General features: G+C 45.8%; 1 protein-coding gene across 4 annotated transcripts in view; it reads right to left on the bottom strand.

Moving 5' to 3' along the window:
- LOC119973141 (inositol 1,4,5-trisphosphate receptor type 1) overlaps positions 1 to 25,029 on the bottom strand; it is a 624,311-nt gene that overhangs the window by 206,109 nt on the left and 393,173 nt on the right. For all 4 annotated transcript variants that reach the window (XM_038810748.1, XM_038810749.1, XM_038810750.1 and 1 more), the window contains 3 exons: positions 22,653 to 22,906; positions 7,257 to 7,457; positions 5,774 to 5,884 (listed from right to left, as the gene is read on the bottom strand). In XM_038810748.1, the coding sequence (XP_038666676.1) occupies positions 5,774 to 5,884; positions 7,257 to 7,457; positions 22,653 to 22,906 (566 nt within the window). The remainder of the gene's footprint in view (positions 1 to 5,773; positions 5,885 to 7,256; positions 7,458 to 22,652; positions 22,907 to 25,029) is intronic.

The following is a 25,029-nucleotide window of genomic DNA, read 5'->3' as shown; positions in this document are numbered from 1 at the left end:
TCAGGCATGACCTCACTGAATGGTGGAGCAGGCTTGACTGTCCAAATGGCCTATTCCTGCTCCCATGTTTCTTGTGCTTCGGTTCCATAGACCCACATCTGCCAGGACATGAATGGCATTCGAGTTCTTTCATCCTTAAAATATGTGCCAACCTTCACCGTCTCTGCCTGAGATCTATTGGTTACGAGAATAAGTAATGTTCTTATTATAGAATTCCTGATTCTTTGCACCATGGATACTCCTAATATTCCTCTCAACCAACTTATCTCTGTTGTTGCCATCTTTTACTCTTCAGCGTATTTCGCATTCTAACATGTAGATTGCTATAACATAGGGACAGTCATGTTAAACATCTACCTTCATTTTACCAAGTATCATACACATTTACTACTCACAAAAACGTATTGCCTGAATTAAAGAGCCCAATGAACTGAATTACAATGACTGACCTCTCTTATTTGTGTCACCTACAGAGGATATCATTTTCAGATCACCCACTGGTTGCAGAGTGGTAGTTGATCTTAGGATTGGGAGAATTTCATGACAACATTGCTGATGAAAGTAAGCTTCCATGCAGCAAGGGAACATTGGAACATAAGGATAGGAAACATGGGAGGATTGGATGTTGCTTCTCCAAACTGGAGGAATGTAAACAACGGTGTCACTCAGTGTTAGGAACTTGCTTTCCTCAAAGTAAATGAAACGATCGGGAATGGGGACACAGTACAAAAACTCTCAAGTCACATTAAAAAATAGGGAATGTGGTTAATGGCGAGGAGACCGAACACAACTGCGGAGGGAGCAAAGACAGCATAGTATACTGTGCACATACATAGCCTGTTAAAACCGTCTGCAGAGAAATGGGAAGGGACTGCTTTTTTGGGAAAGAAAATATACATTAAATGACAACATCTTAGAAAAGTAGAGAAACTAGTGACTCGAGGATACAAAACGTTACAATTGGGTCCTAAGTTGATAAACAGGCATACAAAAGCAATTACGTATTGTCAACGGCAGACAAACCATTGGTTAGATCACAGTTTCTTCAGTGTTCCCAGTTTGGAGTGCCCCACTTTAGGAAGTATATCATAGCGTGGAGACGGTAGTGGAGGGATTTGTGAAGATAATACCAATAATCAAGCTTTTAGTTGTGAAGATGGGCAAAAAGGAAAGGAAAACATATTTTCCAAAAAAAAACAGTGGGTTAAAAGGACTTCCAATGGATGCATTCAAAACTGAGGGTAAACTATTTCCACTGATCAGTGAGTCAGCAATTAGAGAACATAAATTCATGACCACAAAACAGTCAGAGGTTAGAAGAATTTCTTTTGAAGAGCGCAGAGGATTATTGTGACAATGGATTACGTGAGCAGAAATACAGGTGAATTCAAAATCCATAATTGGTTTTCAAAGGAAGATATATGTATAGTCAACAGAAGAAAAATTAAAAAGATTGAAAGGGAAATGACAGAAAAGTGGAACTAAACTCTTCCAGAGAGCAAGCATTAGTACAATGGGCCAAATGATCTCCTCCTGTGCTGTGAAATTCTGATTATTACCATTGTTTGTGTAAGGTTGTGTAAATAACTCCAATATTCAAGGATCCAATGAAAACCAGTCCAAAGATGTGCAGGTTAGGTGGATTGGCCATGATAAATTGCCCTTAGTGTCCAAAATTGCCCTTGGTGTTGGGGAGGGGGGGGGGTTACTGGGTTATGGGGATAGGGTGGAGGTTTTGACCTTGGGTAGGGTGCTCTTTCCAAGAGCTGGTGCAGACTCGATGGACTGAATGGCCTCCTTCTGCACTGTAAACTATATGAAAGAACAATTTAAAACTTGACCATATGCCAAACAACAGCACATCTGCTTTCATCGCCACAAAGAACTGGTGGCTCATGTTAATTTTTTGCAGAAAATATCTTTTTGCCAAAGCTTCTGGTCTTGTACTCATCAGGATATTTCACAAAAATACTAATCTAAGTTAGACAACAAATTGTATGAGAAGAGAATGTGGATTGGTTGGCAAGTGGACTATGATTGGTGGATGCCAGTTGCCATGGAGACTGAACCAGTTTATGGCAACTGACAGTTAACTGCCAAGAATTGTTTGAATTTAATCTTGGCAGCTTGACTAATTGGTCAAGGCATTGCCCTGAGGAATGAACCAGCAAATGGATGGCACTTATTTTGTTTAGCTGAAACAGGTGCAATGTATGTCGATGTTCTTTCTGTTTCCAAAGGATAGGGCCCTCTGTATTAATATGTAGTTTCCAATACACGCAAATGCTGAGAGCCTGGCTGACAGTCTTAATTGGTTATCAGAGTGCCATACTAGAATTTTAGCGTTGGGCAGAGGTAATTATACAGGCCTGAGGAAAGGGTCGGCTCAAGTAGACTGTACAAATAATTGAGGGTGGGCCAGTTGAGGACAATGGCGGATGTTCAGGGAGATATTAAATACCTCTCAATTAAAGTATATTCCTGAGAGGAAGAGGAATTGTAAAAAGGGAGAAAAACGTTCCATGGCTAAAAAAGGAAGTCAAAGAGACCATAAAGGCAAAAACTGGGGCATTTCATACTGCAAAAGCTAGTGGTAAACTGGAGGATTGGGAGAACTTTAAGGTTCAGCAAAAGACTACTAAAACTAATATCAAAAGAGCTAAGATGAACTATGAAAGGAAGCGTGCAGAAATCAAACACTGATACCAAAAGCTTCTATAAGTATGTAATGAGGAAGAGAATAGTTAAAGTACACGTTAGCGGTTTAGAGGGCGATACTGATGAGGTAGTAATGGGGTGCACAGATGGTGGAGGCACTGAACCAATATTTTGTGTGTCTTCATGGTAGAGGATAATAAAAATTCTTCAAAAACTGCAGTTAATGCAGTGGAATTTGGTGCAATAGCTATCTCTAGGGAGAAGGTATTGAATAAACAAATTGGATTAAAGTTAAGTCTCCAAGACATGATGGCCTGCACTCTAAAGGAGGTTTCAGCAGAAAACGTGGGTGCATTGGTTATGATATTTCAAAATTGCCTGAATTCTCGAAAGGTTCCGAGTGGATTGGAAACACGCTATTGTGATGCCCCTATTCAAAAAGGGAGAGAGGCAAAAATAGGAAATTAGAGACTGGTTAGCTTGACCCATGTGGTGGGGAAGTTACTGGAATACATCATTAAGGAGGAGATGACTGAACATTTGGAAAGACGAAGCTCAATCCACCATTTGTCAACATGGCTTTAGGAGGGGTAAATCATGCTTGACAAATTTGTTTGAGTTATTCGAGGATGTGACAAGTAAGGAGGATAATGGGGAAACTCTGGATGTGATGTATCTAGACTTCCAGAAAGTGTTTGACAAGGTGCTGCATAAAAGACTGATCCAGAAGGTAATTTCACAGGGGATTGGGGGTAGATTGAGGATTGGCTGACTGACAGAAGGCAGAGGGTCAGGACAAATGGGTCCTTTTCTGACTGGCGAACTATAACTAGCATGGTGCCGCAGTGATCAGTCCTCGGAACCTCAACTATTCACAATATATACAAGTGATCTGCAAGCAGGGACAGAGCGTAAAATAAAAAAAATAGGTGGGAAAGCAGGGAGTGAAGAAGAGATAAAAGTTTACAGACAGATATAGATAGGCTACGAGGATGGGCGAAAATTTGGCAGATGGAGTTTAACGTGGGAAAATGTGAGGTTATCCATTTTTGCCAAAAAAAAGGGAACAGCAAATTATTATCTAAATGGAAAGCAAATTCAAAATGCATCTGGGCAGGGATATCTGATTGTATTTGTTCATGAATCACAGTAAGTCTGAACACAGGTACATAACCTAATAAAACAGGTAAATGGAATTTTAGCGTCTATTGCAAAAGTACGAGATATAAAAGTGCAGAAGTGCTTGGTAATTGATTATGGTGTTGAGGAGACCACATCTGGAGTATTGTGTCCAGTATTAGTCTCCTTATTGAGGAAGGATGTTGTGCATTGGAGGCAGTTCAGAGGAGGTTCACCAGATTGATTCCGGGGATGAAAGGGTTGACGTATGAGGAGAGACTAAACAGTTTGGGCTTACACTCGCTGGAGCTTAGAAGAACGAGAGGGGATCTGATCGAGGTTCATGAAATAGTAAGAGGGACTGATAAAGTAAATGCGGACCAAACGTTCCCCCTTTGTGGGGCAATCTAGAATGAGAGGTCATAGACAGAGATTGAGACACAGTAGATTTAAAACACAGATGAGGAGGAACTACTTCTTGCAGAGGGTGGCGAATTTGTGGAACTCGCTGACGCATAGTATGGTGGAGTTTAAATCATTAAATGGTTTCACAAAGGAGATAGAAATATTTCTGATTTAAAAATCAAGTTAAAGGGATATGGGGAACAGGCAGGGAGGTGGATTTGAGACCAAGAGGAGAATAGCCATGTTCCTATCAACATAATTCTTAATACACGGAGCGCAATTTGTTGTCTCCCTTGGTATTTCTAATCTTGGGAAATGTTCCGATGACTGCAAGGCAAAAAGCTTCTTTCTTCAGCAATATTCTAGTCTTGTACTACCAAATGACTTAAATGTTAACGTATAAATTAACAGGTGAAGGGCATTCTTTGGATGATTTCTTGAGCACACAAGGGCACAATTATTGACACTCGTTGGTAGAGTCAGGAATTATTCATTTCTAATATTTCACTTCAAGAATAAAGTGATACCCAGTGTGGCAAGATGGTGCACTGATTAGCACAGCTGCCTCATGGCGCTGAGGACACAGGTTCGATCCCAGCCCACTGTCCGTGTGGAGTTTGCACATTCCCAGTGCCTGCGTGGGTCTCACTCCCACAGCCCTAAGATGTGCAGGGTAGGTGGATGCGCCACGCTAAATTGCCCGTTAACTGGAATTTAAAAAAAATAAAAGAATTAAGTTATACTCCTGAAGATAGATTCACTTCTGGTCTCCTCCTTCACCAAGTGGCTGTCTGGAATTTAGCATTTCAAATGTTTAAATGTTCCTTAATTGTTAAAGCCTAAAGAAGCATCTCCAGCTCTGCCAACCTGCACCTAAAATCTCTGGATTTATTTAAGTGGATGAGGTACCTACAATGAGGAACATTCACTCCAGTCAGCACCACAACTATACCAGTCTGAAGACTTGAGGATGATCATGGGCTTCTGCAAGTTTTAAGTGAACAATCGTCTCTCTCTGTTCCCTATATTTTCTTTCCTACTCTACTGAAACTATGGACTTTACGGATTATGGTTCCACTGTGCCCACCCGCTAAACAAGCAACGACTCTTTATGCAAGAACCTAGACAGCAAGTATCAGCTACCTATTCTACCATTGTAACAAAGACGAAGCCTGCACTTATCGGATATGCATTGCATTAACTTCCCAGCCACAGCCAATTGGTGTATGGGAACCCTGGCCAATTGTTTCCTCTTGCTCGGTCAAGGGCTTTTGAGGGGCAGATATTGGTCATGGACAGTCACACAAAAGAGGTAGTCTTGGTTGCTAGTTAGATTCCCCTATCCATTTTCAGTTCCACTCTGCAATACTGCCCGAGGTGAATTTTGACTGAAGGTCCAAGGGGTCCCCTCCCATCTGAAATCAACAAAACCAGCAAAGGTGAGGAATCCAACCCAGAGCCTGTTGTTTTTCCTGATGGCACAAATGATGATGATTGCAGGCACGAGGAATGTGAATTAGGTATTCACTAATTATTTTGTTCGCCTCTACTATAATTAAGCACAAGGTCCATCCAATTCATTCCTACTTGCCTTCAACTCCAGCACGAGGTCCATTCGTTTTTTCCCCAGTGGATTGATATCATTGAGAATGAGCGCAATGATGATGTCAATTCCATTCGATTCATGAGTGGCAATACAGTTCTGTGAAAACAAGTTTTTTTTTAAAATGTAGTCATTGGAATCATGTTTCCTCTTCCCATTTAGAATACATGTCATGAAAATAATAGTTTTAAATTAGTCAAAACATCTACTTAGCAAGTCTCCCATTCATGGAAACAATATTTAACAAACCTGCACTTGAATACCTGAGGTTAGTTAACTACCTGTATGTCATTATGAAACAGGAGTTTCATACACCTCTAGAAACAAAAGTGACACTGGGATAAAAAAAAATTCCCAACAAAAACAGTAATACATATAAGCGCCATCAGTACTATAAACAGCTTGCCCACATGTCAGCTGAGGTTCAGTGGCTCTCATCTCAGAGTAAGAGGATTATGAGGTCAAGTTCCACTTCTGAGACTGAAGCACAATATCCAGGTTATAACATTCCTAGAGCAGGGGATGGTTTAGCTCACTCGGCTAAATCGCTGGCTTTTAAAAGCAGACCAGCAGCACGGTTCGATTCCCGTGCCAGCCTCCCCGGACAGGCGGCGGAATGTGGCGACTAGGGGCTTTTCACAGTAACTTCATTGAAGCCTACTCGTGACAATAAGCGATTTTCATTTCATTCAGTACTGAGAAGGAGTGCTGCACTTCATAATAAATTAGATTTGATAATCATATATCATGGGGGTATACTTTGTTTTATGTTGAGAGATGGGGTGATAACTTTAAAAAAGGGAGTCTTGGCAAAGCGGTCTTTTATATTTGCACATTCTTCTGTAAACATGCCCATGTGCCTTTTGTCGCCAGTTGAATATACTGTAGCCATTTTGGGATTATTTGGGGTGAAAGGCTTAGCTCAGTGATGGCCAATCCAAGCTCATCAATGAGCCACCTAAGTGACCCTCCTTCCTCTCAGTGAGCCGCAAGATTGAAATTGGGCTTGTTCACTGACCATATTCCCATGAATAAGAATAAATACTTTTAGCACAAGCTGAAAAACTCAATGAGTTGTAGAAAATGCTTAATCATTCACGCATTAATAGAACCATCAACTGCAAATGGTAAAAGCATAACAAATATTTAAACTCTGGATGCACAGGGAGCGCACAGCTCTCACAGTCAATGTTGTGAGCAATCAGCATGCACCTCACCTCACATGCCCTTTGCTTGACTTGTGTATCGCGTCAGTCATACCGGTAGGAAAACATCTACACGGGCGGTAATCAGTGGAATGTGGTAACCCTGCATGTGAGCAACGGTCAGCAAAATGCCTCATGGGCTGCAGTCAGAACCCAGATGGACCACGTGCCCCCGGGCCGCAGGTTGCCCACCACGGATTTAAATAAAGGAAACACAGCAGTGATAAAATCATCCCAGCAACTCCAGTCAGCAGTTCAATAGATACCTGGTTCTCATGGCAGGGTCCTTGACAATATTCAGTTAAGCTCTCAAGCGTCTGATTGATGAGGGACACATTCTTCTCATTGATGTACAGTCCCAGAAGGCCCAGCCCACCAGTGGTGCTGCCACAGATGCAATCCAGAAATTGCAGTGTCTCACAGACCAGGTTATAATTAGTCTTGTTGTTTTGGCATCGCAAGAAGTTCTGAGGTGAAATCAGAAGGATAATTAATATCCACAAGAAGTTTCAGTTTGGCTTCACATGTTTGAGCGGTTGTTCAGGTTTAGAGGCAACTCCTCAATCACAGGCCTCAAAACAATTGTTACTGAAAGGGAAATAAATTAAGAAACCAGCAGATTCATAAAGAACAATAGGCTTTAGCATGGATAAGTGACCAAGAGCTCTCAATATTCTACCACCAGTGTCTTGGCCAACATTTACCCTTCAACCAGCATTGCAAAAACAGATCATGTGCTCATTTTCTTTTTATTCTTTCATGGGATGTGGAAATCGTTGGCAAGGCAAGCATTTGTTGTCCATCCTTAAATGCCCTTGAATTAAGTGGCTTCTTGGGCCATTTCAGAGTCAACCACGTTGCCGGGATTCTGCTGTCATGTGTAGGCATTACAATTATTCCACCATCTGCCCCATTATGTCATTGCTTTTTGTAGCACCTAATTGTTTTTTTTACAAAACATTTCATCAAGGCATTTATGATTTTATAACAATAAACAATACAAATACACACATAGTTCGGTGCGTAACACATCTCTTCATCTCCCATTGTTCCCGCCTACTCTAAAGCCTTGTGCAAATTGAATAATACATTTTCTAACTTCAAACATATCAAAAAGTACTGAATTGGCTGTAAAACACTTTGCGATGTCCTTAAGTTGTGAAAGATGGGACTTCCGGTTGCGGCTATGCAGAGCTAAGCCGCACGTTCGGCAGCTCCTGCTTTAATAGGACTTGTGGGCTCTTTTAAGGGCCCCAAACGGCGCTGATTCGACGATTCCCGGTGGATAAAGAGGTCTGGAGCAAAACCCCCCCGGGATTTATGGTGCGGACTCGGAGTGGGGCGAGGAGAAAAACGGCAGCAGCTCCCCTGGAAAAGCGGGGGAAGGTGGACAAAATGGCGGCCGGTGGAGCCCCCGAGGAGTGGAGGCAGTGGGCGGAGGAGCAGCAGGCGGCCCTTCTGCGCTATTTTACGGAGCTGAAAGGGGAGTTGTTGGAATCCCTGAAGGTAACGACGAGTAAGCTGCTGGAGACCCAGACAACCCAGGGTGCAGCGATACTTGCAGCAGCAGGCCTCTGAGCGCGAGGATGAGGTTTCGGCCCTCGTGGGGAAGGTGGAGATACATGAGGCGCTTCATAAAAAGTGGCAAGATCGGTTCGAGGAGATGGAGTTTTGGTCACGGAGGAAGAACCTGCGGATCCTGGGCCTCGAGGAGGGGCTGGAGGGGTCGGACCTGCCGGCCTATGTGGCCGTGATGCTGAACTCGCTGGTGAAGGGCAGGATCCTTCCATCTGCCCCTGGAGCTGGAGGGGGCCCACAGAGTACTGGCCAGGCGGCCTAAGGCGAATGAACCCCCGCGGGCGGTGCTGGTGCGGTTCCATCGGTTCAGTGACCGGGAGTGTGTTCTGCGATGGGCCAAGAAGGTGAGGAGTAGCAAGTGGGAGAATTCGATAGTGCGTATCTACCAGGACTGGAGTGCGGAGGTGGCCAAGCGGAGAGCCGGGTTTAACCGGCCGAAGGCAGTGCTCCACGGAAAGCAGGTGAAGTCCGGCATGTTGCCGCCTGCGCGCCTGTGGGTCACCTACAAGGACCGGCATTACTACTTTGAGTCCCCGGAGGAAGCGTGGGCCTTTATGCAGGCTGAAAAGTTGGACTCGAACTAGAGATTGGGGGCTGTGGGAGTTTTTCTATTTCTGTATCACTGTTTATGCTGTTGCTGGTTATTCTGTTTGTTTCTGTTTTTTCTCTCGCTTTCGGATGATGTTGGTTATGGTTTTGTGTTTTAAGGGGGTATTGGGGTTTGTGGTTGATCTGTGTCTTTGTTTGTACGGAGTTGGTGGATGGGTTGGGACTGCTGTTTGGGAGCTGCGTTGGTGGGGTGGGGCAGCGTGAAAGCGCGGGCTTTTCTCTGGTTTCCCGCGCTGCGAGACGAGGGGCGTGGTTATCAGATCCGTTTTCCGCGCTGTAGCGGTGCCAAGGAGCTGATGCAGGGGAGGAGGGTGGACCTCATATCGGGAGAGGTCGGAGTTAGGGCGGGAGCTGCCGGGGTCAGCAGAAGTCAGCTGGCTCACGGGAGTACTGCGGAGGGAGCGTCGCGGCTAGGAGGGGTCCTAGCCTGGGGGGGGGGGGGGGGGGGGGGGGGGGGGGGGGGCGGGAGGGGGGGGGGGGGGGGGGGAGGGGGGGGGAGATACCAGGTTGCTGCTGGATTGGCCAGGGAGGAGTTGGTGCGGGTCAGCGGGGTCGGGGTGAGGTTCTATCACCGTGGGAAACGGGCCGAATGGGTGCTGGCCAGGGGCGAGCAGTTGATGGGCTACGGCTAGTCGACGGGGGAGGGGGGCGGGGTGCCCCCTGATCCGGCTGATTACGTGGAACGTGAGGGGGTTGAATGGGCTGGTTAAGCGGGCCCGGGTGTTTTTGCATCTGAAGGGGCTGAAGGCGGACGTGGCCATGCTCCAGGAGACCACCTGAAGGTGGCGGACCAGGTCCGTCTGAGGAAGTGGTGGGTGGGGCAGGTTTTCCACTCAGGGTTCGACTCGAAGAACCGGGGGGTGGCGATCCTGGTGGGGAAGAGGGTGTGTTTGAGGCATCTGAGGTTGTGGCTGATAGTGGCGGCAGATATGTGATGGTGAGCGGTAAGCTGCAGGGGGAGAGGGTGGTGTTGGTTAATGTGTACGCCCCAAATTGGGATGATACTGGTTTCATGAGGCGTATGTTGGGCCGCATTCCTGGCCTGGAATGCGGCCCATGGGGGGGACGGACACTTCAATACGGTGCTGGATCCCGTACTGGATCGTTCTAGTTCTAGGACAGGCAGGAGGCCGGCGGCAGCCAAGGTGTTGAGGGGGTTTATGGACCAGATGGGAGGGGTGGATCCCTGGAGGTTTGGGAGGCCGAGGGCTCGGGAGTACACTTTTTTCTCCCATGTGCACAGGGTTTATTCCCGCATTGATTTCTTTGTTCTGAGTAGGGGATTGGTCCCGAGGGTGGAGGAGGCCGAGTATTCGGCTATTGCGATTTCGGACCATGCTCCGCATTGCGTGGATCTGGAGGTGGGGGAGGTGCGGGATCAGCGCCCGCTTTGGCGTCTCGACGTGGGGTTGTTGGCTGATGAGGTGTGTAGGAGGGTTCGGGGATGTATTGAGAGGTACCTCGAGGTCAATGATGCTGGGGAGGTCCAGGTGGGGATGGTGTGGGAGGCTCTGAAGGCAGTGATTAGGGGGGAGCTGATCTCCATCCGAGCCCATAGGGAGAGGAGGGAGAGGGAGAGGCTGGTGGGGGAGCTGTTGAGTGTAGATAGGAGGTACGCGGAGGCCCCGGAGGAGGGATTGCTGGGGGAGCAGCGTAGCTTGCAGGCCAAGTTTGATTTATTGACCACCAGAAAGGCGGAGACACAGTGGAGGAAGGCGCAGGGAGCGGTCTATGAGTATGGAGAGAAGGCGAGCAGGATGCTGGCACATCAGCTTCGCAAGCGGGACGCGGCTAAATTGGAGTGAAGGATAGGGGTGGGAATGTGGTGCGGCAGAGGTCAATGAGGTCTTTAGGGACTTTTACAGGGAACTGTACCGGTCGGAGCCGCCGCCGGTGGGAGGGGGAATGGAGAGCTTTTTGGATAGGCTGCGATTTCCAAGGGTGCAGGGGGAGCAGGTGGAGGGACTGGGGGCGCCGATCGAGTTGGAGGAGCTGGTCAGTGGGATTGGCCACATGCAGTCGGGGAAGGCGGCGGGACCGAATGGGTTCCCGGTTGAATTTTATAAGAAATATGCGGACCTGCTGGGCCCCCTGTTGGTTAGGACCTTCAACGAGGCATGGGAGGGGGGTGTTTTGCCCCCGACGATGTCTCGGGCGCTGATTTCCCTGATCCTGAAGCGTGATAAGGACCCCTTGCAGTGCAGATCATACAGGCCAATTTCACTGCTGAATGTGGACGCCAAGTTGCTGGCGAAGATCTTGGCCACTAGAATAGAAGACTGGGTGCCGGGGGTGGTACATGAAGATCAGACGGATTTTGTGAAGGGGAGGCAGCTGAACACTAACGTGCGAAGGCTGCTAAATGTGATAATGATGCCGGCAGCAGAAGGAGAGGCGGAGATTGTGGTGGCATTGGATGCGGAGAAGGCCTTTGACAGGGTTGAGTGGGGGTACTTGTGGGAGGTGTTGGAGAGGTTTGGGTTTGGGGTGGGGTTTATTAAATGGGTGAGGATGCTGTACGAGGCCCCGATGGCGAGTGTAGCGACAAATGGGAGGTCGTCAGAGTACTTCAGGCTCCACCGTGGGACGAGGCAGGGGTGCTCCCTGTCCCCCTTGCTTTTTGCGTTGGCAACTGAGCCTCTGGCCATGGCTCTCAGGGAGTCGGGGAGATGGAGGGGTTTGGTGCGAGGTGGTGAGGAGCACAGAGTGTCGCTGTATGTGGACGACTTGCTGCTGTATGTAGCAGACCGGTGGGGGGAATGCCGGAGGTGATGGAGATTCTTGCTGAGTTTGGGAGTTTCTCGGGCTATAAATTGAACCTGGGCAAGAGTGAGCTGTTTGTTGTACACCCGGGAGATCAGGAGGAGGGGATTGGTAGGCTCCCGCTAAAGAGGGCAGTGAGGAGTTTTAGGTACCTGGGGGTCCAGGTGGCTAGGAGCTGGGGGACTCTGCACAAGCTCAATTTTACTAGGTTGGTGGGGCAGATGGAGGAGGAATTTAAATGGTGGGACATGCTGCCGTTGTCGTTGGCGGGTAGAGTACAGTCCGTTAAAATGACGGCGCTCCCGAGGTTTTTGTTTTTGTTTCAGTGCCTCCCCATTTTCATTCGGAGGGCCTTTTTTAGGAGGGTGAACAGCAGCATTCTGGGATTTGTTTGGGCACACGGGACTCCGAGGGTAAGGAGGGTCTTTTTGGAGCAGGGCAGGGATAGAGGGGGGCTGGCGCTGCCCAACCTCTCTGGGTACTATTGGGCGGCTAACGTCTCGATGGTACGTAAGTGGGTAATGGATTGGGAGGGGGCAGCATGGAAACGGATGGAGATGGCGTCCTGTGGAGGCACGAGCCTGAAGGCACTGGTAACGGCGCCGCTGCCGTTCCCTCTAACGAGGTACACTACGAGCCCGGTGGTGGCGGCTACCCTCAAAGTTTGGGGGCGGTGGGGGTGACACAGTGGGGAAGTGGGGGGCTCGGTGGAGGCCCCTCTGTGGGGGAACCACCGGTTTGTCCCAGGGAACATGGATGGCGTGTTCCTGGGGTGGCACAGGGCGGACATTAGGAAGTTGGGAGACCTGTTCATTGATGGGAGGTTTGCGAGCCTTGGTGAATTGGAGGAGAAGTTTGAGCTCCCCCGGGGAATATGTTCAGGTACCTTCAGGTCAAGGCGTTTGCTAGGCGGCAGGTGGAGGGGTTTCCTTCGCTGCCCCCGCGGGGGGTAAGTGATAGGGTACTTTCGGGGGTGTGGGTCGGGGATGGGAAGGTGTCTGGCATCTACCAGGTGATGCAGGAGGCGTCGGTAGAGGAGTTGAAGGCTAAGTGGGAGGTGGAGCTGGGGGAGCAGATTGAAGAGGGGACATGGGCGGACGCCCTGGAGAGGATGAACTCCTCCTCTTCATGTGCGAGGCTTAGCCTCATCCAGTTTAAGGTGCTGCACCGGGCCCACATGTCCGGGTCTAGGATGAGTAGGTTCTTTGGGGGCGAAGACAGGTGTGTCAGGTGTTTGGGGAGTCCAGCGAACCATGCCCATATGGTCTGGGCATGCCCGGCACTGGAGCAGCTCTGGAATGGGGTGGCGAGGACGGTGTCGAGGGTGGTAGGATCCAGGGTCAAGCCAGGCTGGGGACTCGCAATATTTGGGGTTGAGGTGGAGCCGGGAGTGCAGGAGGCGAAAGAGGCCGATGTTTTGGCCTTTGCGTCCCTAGTATCCCGGCGGAGGATCTTGCTGCAGTGGAAAGATGCGAGACCTCCGAGCGTGGAGACCTGGATTAATGACATGGCGGGATTCATTAAGCTGGAGAGCGTCAAGTTCGCCCAGAGGGGGTCGGTACAAGGGCTCTTTAGGAGGTGGCAGCCTTTCCTCGACTTTCTGGCTCAACGATAAGGAACTAGGTCAGCAGCAGCAGCAACCCGGGGGGGGAGGGGGGTTTCAGGGGATAGTGTTTAAGTTAATTTGCTTATTGTTAATTTATTTTGTTGTTTATTGGGCTTGGGGGGGTTGTTATATGCGTTGTTACGGGTGCCGGGGGGTGTTTAGTATTGTTATTGCTATTATTGTTCTGTTGATATTTATTTTTCAAAAATTCCAATAAAACATATTTACAAAAAAAAAAGTTGTGAAACATACTGCAGAGCTGCAAGTCTTGATTACAGATTAGAAAATGCTCAAACTGCAGAGAACATTTAAATTTCAGCAAGTCTCTAGTTATATTTTACAGTCGAGAATATTCTGGCCATCTACAGGATTGAAAGATCCCTGTTTGGGCATCTGGCACTTCCAGTTTAAATAACATTCCACTGTATCTACTGTTAAAAATGCCGAGTCAGAAACGGCTAAAGGATTACAATTGAACAGTAGTTTATTTTTGGGCTGCTAAGTATTTAATGATTCTTCACTTCTTAGTTCGTGTGCCCAAATGATTTAATAAGCTGCAATAAATCTCGAGTAGCAACTCATCATATTTATCGGTTAATGTGCCGTTGAAGTATTAGTTTCTGCTTCATGGTTTTATAGGCCTGACGTGGCACTGCTGGAAGTATTTTACAACACGGCAGTCCTCGTGACCTATCGCATAGCTCGACTGTCACCTCACTGCTTGTTTCTCCCTCATATATGCCCTGCATTTTCACTGAGCCATTTTTATTAATCAGCTAGACGTCGCTTCTATTCTGTAGCCCATGACTGCAGGATGAACAAGTTAATTGCCAGTGATCATCCAGCTACCCTCAAATCAATGCTCTTAAGCACTAAGCTACTGCTGTACTGGTATCATTAATCTAGTCACACTTCTGAAAAACTCGTGCTGGTGGAAGACAGTGTCAGAAGAACTGATGTCGCACAGAAACAAAATAGGACACAGGCAATATTAACAGTCATATGTAGTGGAGCCTCCGGCAGCAGGTGGCAATGTTGGGGGAGTGCACCGAGCAGGGAGCAGTGTCTTTGATAAGCAGAGGGATGAAGCCAGATGCCATGAGGCAAGGGGAAAGCAGCAAGGCAGGAGTCAAGGGCAGCTTGACCCCCCCCCCCCCCCCCTCCCCCAAAAATGAGCCAGGAAGGGATTTACGGAAACGTAGTCAGGCTGACTAGCAGCACCTTAGGCTGAGAAACCTCATGAGAGAGAGAGAGAGGGGGGAGCAGGATTGCAGCCAGGACCTGGGCAGCAGGCCAAGCCTGGACGGTGACTACATTGAGCAGCCAAGGCTCTGAATAGGACAGAGATCTGGAGCATGAGCAGTTTGCTTCTTGGAGTTACTTTTTCCCCTGAGGGTTGATATTGCTTTGATGCCAGTGGAATAAGCAAAACTTGTTTCATAACCTTTGTCCAGTCAATGTGCTAAAACTGTACATTATACATACAATTGACTGTTGTTTGTTCTGTGCTTTCTCCGCCATTCAGAAAGTACCCATTTGCACATGTTCCTTCCATAAAGACCAACAGTATATTTTTTTAAATAAATAAAGTTACAAGGCTCCGTGTTTTAAAATTAGTACCAATAAATGACTGGAATGAAGATCTGATTGAGAATTGCACATTTCATTTAATTAATTTTGTGATTCTATGCTCTCACAGGAGGCACAGGCTGGAAATTCAGCGTTGTAAACCTATCTCGACTAATGTTCCGTGCTCATCTGGCATTCGCTCGGTGTACGGGTGTGGGATTCCCCACAAATGCCGAACAAGAATAGAGTTCAACAAGAGAAAATGCAGTAACTGTTTTGTTTTCTGTCCCTACCCTTACACGAGCTGGCGATTCGTGCCTTTCCTAGCTTTTTCTGTTCCGTGCATAAATGCAAGGCACTGTTACCCCTTTTCATTCACCTGGCGTTATTTATCCTTCTTGCTGTTGGGAGCTTTTCCTCTTCCACCTTCAAATCCAGTTTGTTGGAATTCGAATGAACGGGTCAATTACACATCAGAAGAAATTTGGTTTCTCTTTCCACAGACGCTGCCCGACTTGCTGAGTGTCAGGAGAGATGGTGGAACTGTGTTAATGTCACTAGACTAATAATCCAGAGGTCCAGGCTCATGATCTGGGGACGAGGGTTTGAATCCAACTATGGCAGCTGGTGAAATTTAAATTCAATGGATTAAATCTGGAATTGAAAGCTAAATTCTGTAATGGTGACCATGAAACTCCCATCATATAATCCCATCTGGTTCTGATATTCTTTACGGAAGGAAATCTGCCACCCTTAGCTGTTCTGGCCTACACACCACTCCTCATCTTCCATTTGAAATGGCATTGGCAAGCCACTTATTTAAGGGGCTTGGAGATTGGTGACAAATGGTGTCCTGGTCAGCAATGACCACATCCCATGAACAAACATACAAAATATTCAGATTTCCAGCATCCAGGATTTCATTTCTGTGGGATGCACTGTCTTAACCCAAGCTCCACTGTCCATTTTGGCAGAGAGAATAAAAACAATTATCTAAATGGTGAGGGATTGTCGAGCTGAGGCGCAAAGGGATCTGGGTGTTCCAGTGCATGAATCACAAGAGGTGAGCATACAGGTTCAGCAAGTAATTAGGAAAGCTAGTAGAATGTTATTGTTTATTGTGATGGTCACTGATTATAAAAGTAGGGAGGTTATGCTTCAGTCGTACAGGGCATTGTTGGGACCGCATCTGCACTAGTATGTACAGTATTTGTCGCCTTTATTTAAGGAAAGAATGTAAATGTGTTGGAAACAGTTCAGAGAAGCTTTACTAGACTAACACCAGGAATGGACGGATTGCCTTATGGGGGAAAAGTTAAGTTTGTATCCACCAGAGTTAAGAAGAATAAGAGGTGACCTGCTGGAAACGTTTTAAGATCCTGAGGGGTCTTGACAGGTTGGATGTGGAGAGGATGTTTCCTCTTCTCGGAGAATCTAGAATTAGGAGCCATTGTTTAAAAATAAGGGGTCGCTCATTTGAAAGGAGGAGGAGAATTTTTTTCTCTCAGAGTCGCGAGTCTCTGGAACTCTCTTCCGCAAAAGTGGAAGCAGAGTCTTTGAATATTTTTAAGGCAGAGCTAGATGGATAAGAGGATGAAAGGGCCTCAGTGGTAGACAGGAGTGGGGGTTGAGGTTAGTCAGAACAGCCATGATCATCTCATATGGCAGAGCAGGCTCAAGGGGCTTAGTGGCCTACTCCCGATTCATATATTCGTATGCACGTTTGTATGTCACGTATGCCGAAATGGGTTTGCTTCATTTGGCTTAACATTTGTGCTCTTCAAGAGGAGAGACGTTAGTGCTGTCCATTGGAATTCTTCATACTTCAGACATCGGAATGTTAGCATCAACCACCTGCAGATTAATGTATCCAAATCCAGATTAACAATCCTATTCAAAGCCGGACTCTACAAGTGATTTAACTCATTGTGCCAACTAGCTGTCAAAGTTGAATCTGATTTTAAAGTTTAAGCATCCTGTCTGAAATGTGAGTTTTATGTTATTCTAATGAGTCAGAGGATGAAGCTCTCTCCCTCCCTGTATAAACTAGATCTTTGCCCGGATAAAGAGTGAAGCTACAATAAAATTAGATTTACTGTTATGGTTACGATTTGCTTCCTATATTCGTGTTTTGACAATTTGGTTGATATTTAAATGCCTGGACCATGTTGACTGTAGTGTTATTCTGTTTCCAAAGACAAGGAGGTTCACAAGAAGGAATGAGCTGGAATCAATAGCTGAAGTAACCAGAAAAAAAAAGTTCTCGGTCTATTACCCAGGCATAAATTTTACCTTGATAATCAAGTGAAGTGAAACCAACAGAAAACCAAGGCTCGTGAACAATATTATTAAAAAGCACAAAATAATATCTAGTAGTAACAACAATGTAAAAGAAACTAGGATAGGTGTAATGGATTGTAATGATCTTCTCTGGTCCTGCACCTTCATGCGACACAAAAACCGACCAGACTCTTATTACATGTCCATGTTTGAGAAAATTCAGGTTGATTATAAAATCATGACTTAAGTTAAAATGCACAAGAGGTTAAATCCACAAAACGCATTAAACTATCTGGAAAGTATTTCAGACCCGATCACCAAGACTGGTCAACCTGACTTTCAGAATTCATAGAATTTACAGTGCAGAAGGAGGCCACTTGGCCCATCGAGTCTGCACCGGCTCTCCGAAAAAGCACCTCACCCAAGCCCACACCCCATCCCCACAACCCAGCAACCCCACCCAACACTAAGGGCAATTTTGGACACTTAAGGGCAGTTTATCATGGCCAATCCACCTAACCTGCACATCTTTGGACTGTGGGAGGAAACCGGAGCACCCGGAGGAAACCCACGCACACACGGGAGAATGGGCAGACTCCGCACAGACAGTGACCCAAGCTGGGAATCGAACCTGGGACCCTGGAGCTGTGAAGCAATTGTTATAACCACTATACTACCGTGCTGCTCTCCGTCTTAAGCAATTGTGCTATGAGAAAATGGGGTTTTGGTAAGGCATTCACGTGACATTGATACACATCAGATCTGAAGGACTATATTTATTTCAGCCCAGCTGCAAGTGGCTGCCATGGGATACACATCCAGTTTGGCAATCACAGGTATAATTGGCAACTCAACTCAACACGGTGGGGGCTGTAGCGGACGTCAGGAGTCAAGCTTTTGGCTTCCTATTAGGCTTAAGCAAGGGCAGTCTGGGATTTAAATGGGAAGCAGTCAGTTCCTAACTTCCGCAAGCAGTTTCAGAGGCTGCATGTTCAACAGGTTCTAAGTATTTGTATTTTGGGGCCATTTTTCTCGAGACAAGATTTGGGGTAAAAGGAAAAGTTACTTTTCATAGAAATCATAGAATCCCTACAGTGCAGGAGGCCATTCAGCCTAATCTGTACCGACCCTCTGAAAGAGCCCATTACCTAGACCCCTGTTCTATCCCCGTAACCCCACCTAACCTTTGGACACGAAGGGGCAATTTAACATGGCTAATCCACCTAACCTGCACATCTTTGAACTGTGGGAGGAAACCGGAGCACCTGGAGGAAACCCATTCAGACACTGGGAGAACGCACAAACTCCACACAGACAGTCACCCAAGGTTGGAATTGAACCCAAGTCTCTGGCGCTGTGAGGCAGCAGTGCTAACCACTGTGCTGCCCCAATTTATTTTATTGCAACAAGTTGCAAACAAAATTGCTGGACAACTGTGGATAAACATGCAAATTATGTAGTTTGCACCTTACTTTCATAGAACATAGAACATAGAACATAGAACATAGAACAGTACAGCACAGAACAGGCCCTTCGGCCCTCGATGTTGTGCCGAACAATGATCACCCCACTTAACCCCACGTAACCCGTATACCCGTAACCCAACAATCCCCCCATTAACCTTACACTACGGGCAATTTAACATGGCCAATCCACCTAACCCGCACATCTTTGGACTGTGGGAGGAAACCGGAGCACCCGGAGGAAACCCACGCGCACACGGGGAGGACGTGCAGACTCCACACAGACAGTGACCCAGCCAGGAATCGAACCTGGGACCCTGGGACCCCTCCACAGGAAATTTCTTAAGCTATTGTGACAATTGGAGACACATTACACCCATTGCAATTTTTAAAATATTGAATAGAGATATAATAGAGGCCAAGATATAGGCTCATGGGGAGAGTACACACAACGAGGATCCTAGAAACTTACATAGAAAATAGAAGCAGGAGAAGGCCATTCAACCCTTGAGCCTGTTCTGCCATTCATTATGATCATGGCTGATTATCAAGTTCAATACCCTAATCCCACTTTCTCCCCCATATCCAGTGAACCCTTTAGCCCCAAGAGCTAGCTAATTCCTTCTTGAAATGACAACATTTTAACCTCAACTACTTTGTGGTAGTGAATTCCACAGGTTCACCACTCTCTGGATGAAGAAATTTCTCTTCATCTCACAGCTAAAAGGTTTACCCCTTAACCTCAAACTATGACCCTCTCGACCCCTAGTTCTGGACTCCCCCCACCATCAGGAGCATTCTTTCTGAATTTACCATGTCTAATCCTGTTAGAATCAGATTTAGCCTCTCCTCATATGGCAATCCTGCCATCTCAGGAATCAGTCTGGTAAATCTCCACCGCACTCCCTTCATAGCAAGAACATCCTTCCTCAGCTAAGGACACCAATACTACACACAATACACCAGGTGCGGCCTCACCAATGCCCTATACAATTGCATTGTTTATTGCATCTTGTTTATTATACCCCCGAGCCCACCACAGTCCACTGGAGGCCTAGATATTGGGCAAGAACAAGTGAACTCCTGATCGTAGGGGACACTTACAGGGTGTTTGCTAATGCTGAAGTCAAGAAACCTTAATGTGCAGAACCAAAACTTGCAACACTAAGTTCACAAACAACTTGACATAATAAAATGTCAAAGGCCAGAGATTTACAAGCAAAAATTAACAGAATTATTTATTTACAAATTAAAACTGACACAGAAATATTTCAGCAATGCAAGGTTTCTGGACAAAATATTGCAGGGAAAAGCTTTTTTTCTTAGTTTCGCTGGATAATAGTTTGTTAAGCATTCTGTGTTCCCTGACTAAGATTCAGAAGTGAAAGTCTTTTACATATTTCATCCACTAGTTTTCCTCCAATACTGGACAGCTACTTGCTTTTGGGGCTTTCTATACTCGGCCTAGATAATTTCCACTTGTGTTATTCTAATGATCATTACAGGTCAGAATTTGTTTTTACCTGCCCAACATCTGGACAAACATTGTATAAACTGAGGAATCCGAGAAACTATAGCAAGTTGCTTTTCTGGACTATATTCTACCGAATCATACAATCTCCTCTCTGACAAGTATAAGAATATATAATCTCAAACTAGTTCAGGCAATAAGCCAACAGGAAAAAGTATTTAATATTAAACATAGCTGAACAGTAGTCAGCAGAATCCATGTATTTAAAATAGTTACTGGATGCATGCATGACTCAGAATATTAAAGCAACAGATGCTTCTCCGACTCAAACTCTAAATATTAAAATGAAGAGGAATTATAGCTGTTTATCATCATTTGGCAAAATGCCACAAGAGAAACCTTTTCAGCCCAGTATCTCAATGGATTTAGGCTGTTCCTGAACAGAATAAGATATCAGCTATGAATAACTCATTCAAAAACCTTTGGAGAAACATTAGAACAAAGGACATGTACCTCATCGCTACATTAGTTAGATAGATTGTCAATTACGTAGGATGCTTGTGCGGAATGGAATGGCTCAATTCATTGATTGCTATCAAATATATTAAGTAACCTATTAAGATGGATTCTCATCCAAATGCAATAGCAGCAATCAAACCATGCAGACTTTGGCCTTCTTTAACAATGCCTATCTTTGCCTCACCCTAGGGGGGGGGGGGGGGGGGGGGGGGGGGGGGAAGAGCGAGACTGTAATGTACATTGCAAAAGAAACCGTGTCTGGCATAGTCCACAAAACAGTCATACCATGGAATGTATGTCAACTAAGATAAGTTTATAAATTAAACATTGTTCTCAAAACTCTACATCAATGCAACATTTTTACTGGCCATATTTCCTTGATAAACTGCCTCATATGGATTTTTCTGTGACGTTAGGCATCCCACTATCAACAATCAGAACCATTCCACGATTCTAGGAACAATTATTTAGTGATTGGCTTGGGCGGCATGTAGTGCAGTGGTTAGCACTGGGACTGCAGTGCTGAGGACCTGTATTCGAATCCCGGCCTGGATCACTGTTCGTGTGGAGTTTGCACATTCTCCCCATGTTTGCGTGGGTTTCACCCCCATAACCCAAAGATGTGCTGGTTAGGTGGGCTGGCCATGCTAAAATGCCCCTTAATTGGAAATAAAAAATTTTTTGGCTACTCTAAATTTTAAAAAAAAGTTAGTGATTGGCTAAACCGTGATTTGTATTCATTGCTGGAAAATCTTCACAGGGCCTTGCTTGGAACACAGCATGTTTTACAAATATTGAAGCAAAATACTGTAGATGCTGGAGATCCAAAATAAATACATAAAATGCTGGAAACCTCAGCAGGTCTGGCAGCATCCATAGGAGAAAATAAGGTTCATGTTTTGGATCTAGCATAATTCTGATTTCAGCCATGACCTCATTGAATGGCAGAGCAGTCTCAAGGGGCTGAGTGAGCCTCCTGATCCTAATTCGTATGTTCATTGGATGTGTATAAATGTCATTTGAAGATGTTAACAAAACCCAATTTTCCTATGCCATTATTAGCTTGAAATAGGGTACATTCCGGAAAGTCAGATTGGCTATCAAGTCAAAAATGTTTTCCCAGATAGTTTGTGTGTTTTGTGGATTTAACATCTTGTGCAGTGAATTAACTTGCGTCAAGATATTATAATCAATCTGAGGTTTCTCAAACATGGCACGCATTAGGAATCTGTTGGGTTTTGTGTCACAGGAATGCGTGTTACCAGAAAAGATCATTACAATCTGTTTCACCTATTCTAGTTTCTTTTACACTTTTGTTAATACTAGATATCATTTTGTATTTTTGTGAAGTGTTAAATTGGACTCGAAACATTCCCTGAGTTTTCTCTCCACAGATGCTGGAGATTTGCTGAGTTTTTCCAGCATTTTCTGTTTTTATTGCACAAGTATTGAAACACTTCTTACTTGCACTCACCTGCTGCTCAGGGCAAAGGGCATAATCAACCTGATCAAAGCATCATGAACGTGGGTCAAATGTGTGACAACATCTTCCTGTCTGCAGCTATAAAATTATCACTATGATGCCATTCAGCAAATGTCACCAACCAATATTTAGGTACATAAAATTGGCCTGTCAAACCTCACTCATCACACACAAATTCTAACTAGAATGGAGATAGATAACTTTGAATTATGAAGCACAGGACATAAATTTGACTGGTTGCATTGTGGTCACAATAGGCCATGGACTCGAGATGAAATCAAGAATTCAAGGTCAGAAGGAGAGTTAGGATCCAGACTGTACCTGAAGATCCCGGTTATGGTTTTCACAGAGCAGCTGCAGGAACCGAAGGATTGGTTGCATGATGGCAATCACTGCGCTCATCTCCCCATCATCCTTGTTCTTCTCTCCAGCTGCTTGGTTGCCATCAGCAGCAGTAAAGTGGTCCTCCGGGTCGGCTTCCCTCCGGAAGGTGTTGTAGGCTTTCCGCGTGGCAGCAGAGGCCTCGAGCAGCTGCTCTCGTACTTCGTCACTCAGCTGCGCTGCAGGCTCTTTGGCTACATTTTGGTATCAGAAACAAATAATTGATCGGTCAGAGATACATTCCCCTTTCAGCACGCTTCCTAAGCAAGTACAGAAGAATTGTAGGAACTGCCATGCTGAGTTAAAGGTATAGTGATCACAGGAGTAAACTAGCCATTTAAGATCTGTAACAGTTCCATCAATCATGGCTGATCTGCAACTCAATTCCATTGACACATGTTTGCTCCATATTGCTGGATAAATTTAATTAACACAAATCTATTGATCAGTCTTGAAAATCAGCATCCATAGCACATTGCCTCGATTGCCCAAGTTGCAAATGGCCCAAAACTGGACATGGTATTATAGGCACATGGGAGAAGTTTGCCATTTGGCCCATCAAGCCTGCTCTGCTATTCCAACTGATCCACCTCTACACCGTTTTTACCCACTATCCCCATATCCCTCGATGCCAATCGTATCCAGAAATCTATCGATTTCTGTTTTGAACATGCTCAATGATTGAGCTTCCAGAGCTCTCTTAGGAAGAGAATTCCATAGATTTACCAGCCTCTCAGTGAAGAAATTCCTCCTCATTTCTTTCCTAAATGGCCTGCCTCTTATTCTGAGACTGTATACCCTAGTTCTAGACTTAGCAGTCAGGGGAAACATCATGTCTACATCTATCCTGTCACACCCTGTTATGAATTTTGTAAGTTTCAAAGAGATCACCTCACATCCTTCAAAACTCAAATGAAAACAGGCCCAGTTTCCTCAATCTTGCCCCGTAAGACAGTCATTTTCAAACTCAGGGTCGCGACCTGCGGGTGCAGATTGGGCAGGTGTCGGGAGGGACGGTCATGGGGCCTTCAGTCATGGGAAAAAATGCCCAATGAGCGCGTTCCAGCTTTTAAAAATGCCAGCCATCCCGTGCATACGTGCCTCCTCAGAAGTGCGGAGGCCCAGAACCCAATGAGGCAAACTGCCTCCTCCTGACGTCAGCGCGCTGACCAGGAGCAGATTCTGTTTGAAAATCAATGGAGTCTTCTCTCCAGAAGCAGTGGCAGGGAGTAGTTCACGTGCCCTGTATACTGACGTCACGTGCTCTGGATGCCAAGCCCATGCATGTTACACGCAGGAAAGTACCGGGGGAAAAAGCCACTCAAAACTTCAAAGACATTTGAAGATGAGTTGAAGGACAAACCTCTATTTTTTTCAACTGATGCAGTGAGAACTTATATCATTAGCTGAAGCCCGTAGCAGAAATGACAAAGCAAGTGAGATTGTGAGAACCAAGCATGCTCAGCTGTCCCATTAAAGGTAAGCGAAAATGGTGGGTCACGACGGTGGGCCGGCATGGGTCACGAAGGTCAACTGATGCAGATCCTGAAGGATGGTCGACTCGTAAAAGTGGGTCCCGGGGAAAAAAGTTTGAAAAACACTACTGTAGGACAATTCCACCATCTCAGGGATTAGGTTGGTGAACCTCTACTTCCTAGATGTCAGCTGACATAGAACTGTATTTCTCACTTTATATTGAATTTGCAATATGTTCTTCACATCTACTTGATTTCCCAACAGCCTTGCATCATGTCATAAGGTTTTGTTGAAACAGGCATTGTAACTCGCAGGTCTTTCTCACAGCCAGCAACTATGAGCGCATAGCCCTACTGAGGCACATAACGGCAATTTTGTGGCACCTTTCAAATGGATTAGAGATGGATGCGTGATTATTCAGTACATTTTTAAAAATAAATTTAGAGTACCCAATTCATTTTTTTCCCCCAATTAAGGGGCAATTTTGGTATGCCCAATCCACCTACCCTGCACATCTTTGGGTTGTGGGGGCGAAATCCACGCAAACACAGGGAGAATGTGCACACTCCACACGGGACAGTGACCCACAGCCGGGATCGCATCTGGGATCTCGGCGCCGTCAGGCAGCAATGCTAACCACTGCGCCACCGTGCTGTCCAGTTATTCAGCACTTTGATGAGAAAGGATTTCACTTACTTAACCTGACTTTATCATTCCAAGCCACCTTCCGAGAATGAATGGTGGAGTTACATTGAAAATAATCAGGTCTATTATCAGTTCATGGGAATAAAGTTAGTTTTGAAGGGAGGGCCTCAAAGCCTGCCTGGAGCACTGGCCTGCC

This window comes from Scyliorhinus canicula, chromosome 11, assembly GCF_902713615.1.
Source record: "Scyliorhinus canicula chromosome 11, sScyCan1.1, whole genome shotgun sequence".
Lineage (NCBI taxonomy): Eukaryota > Metazoa > Chordata > Chondrichthyes > Carcharhiniformes > Scyliorhinidae > Scyliorhinus > Scyliorhinus canicula.
The sequence above is the reverse complement of the archived record's forward strand: the minus strand, read 5'-3'. Positions and strand labels throughout refer to the sequence as shown.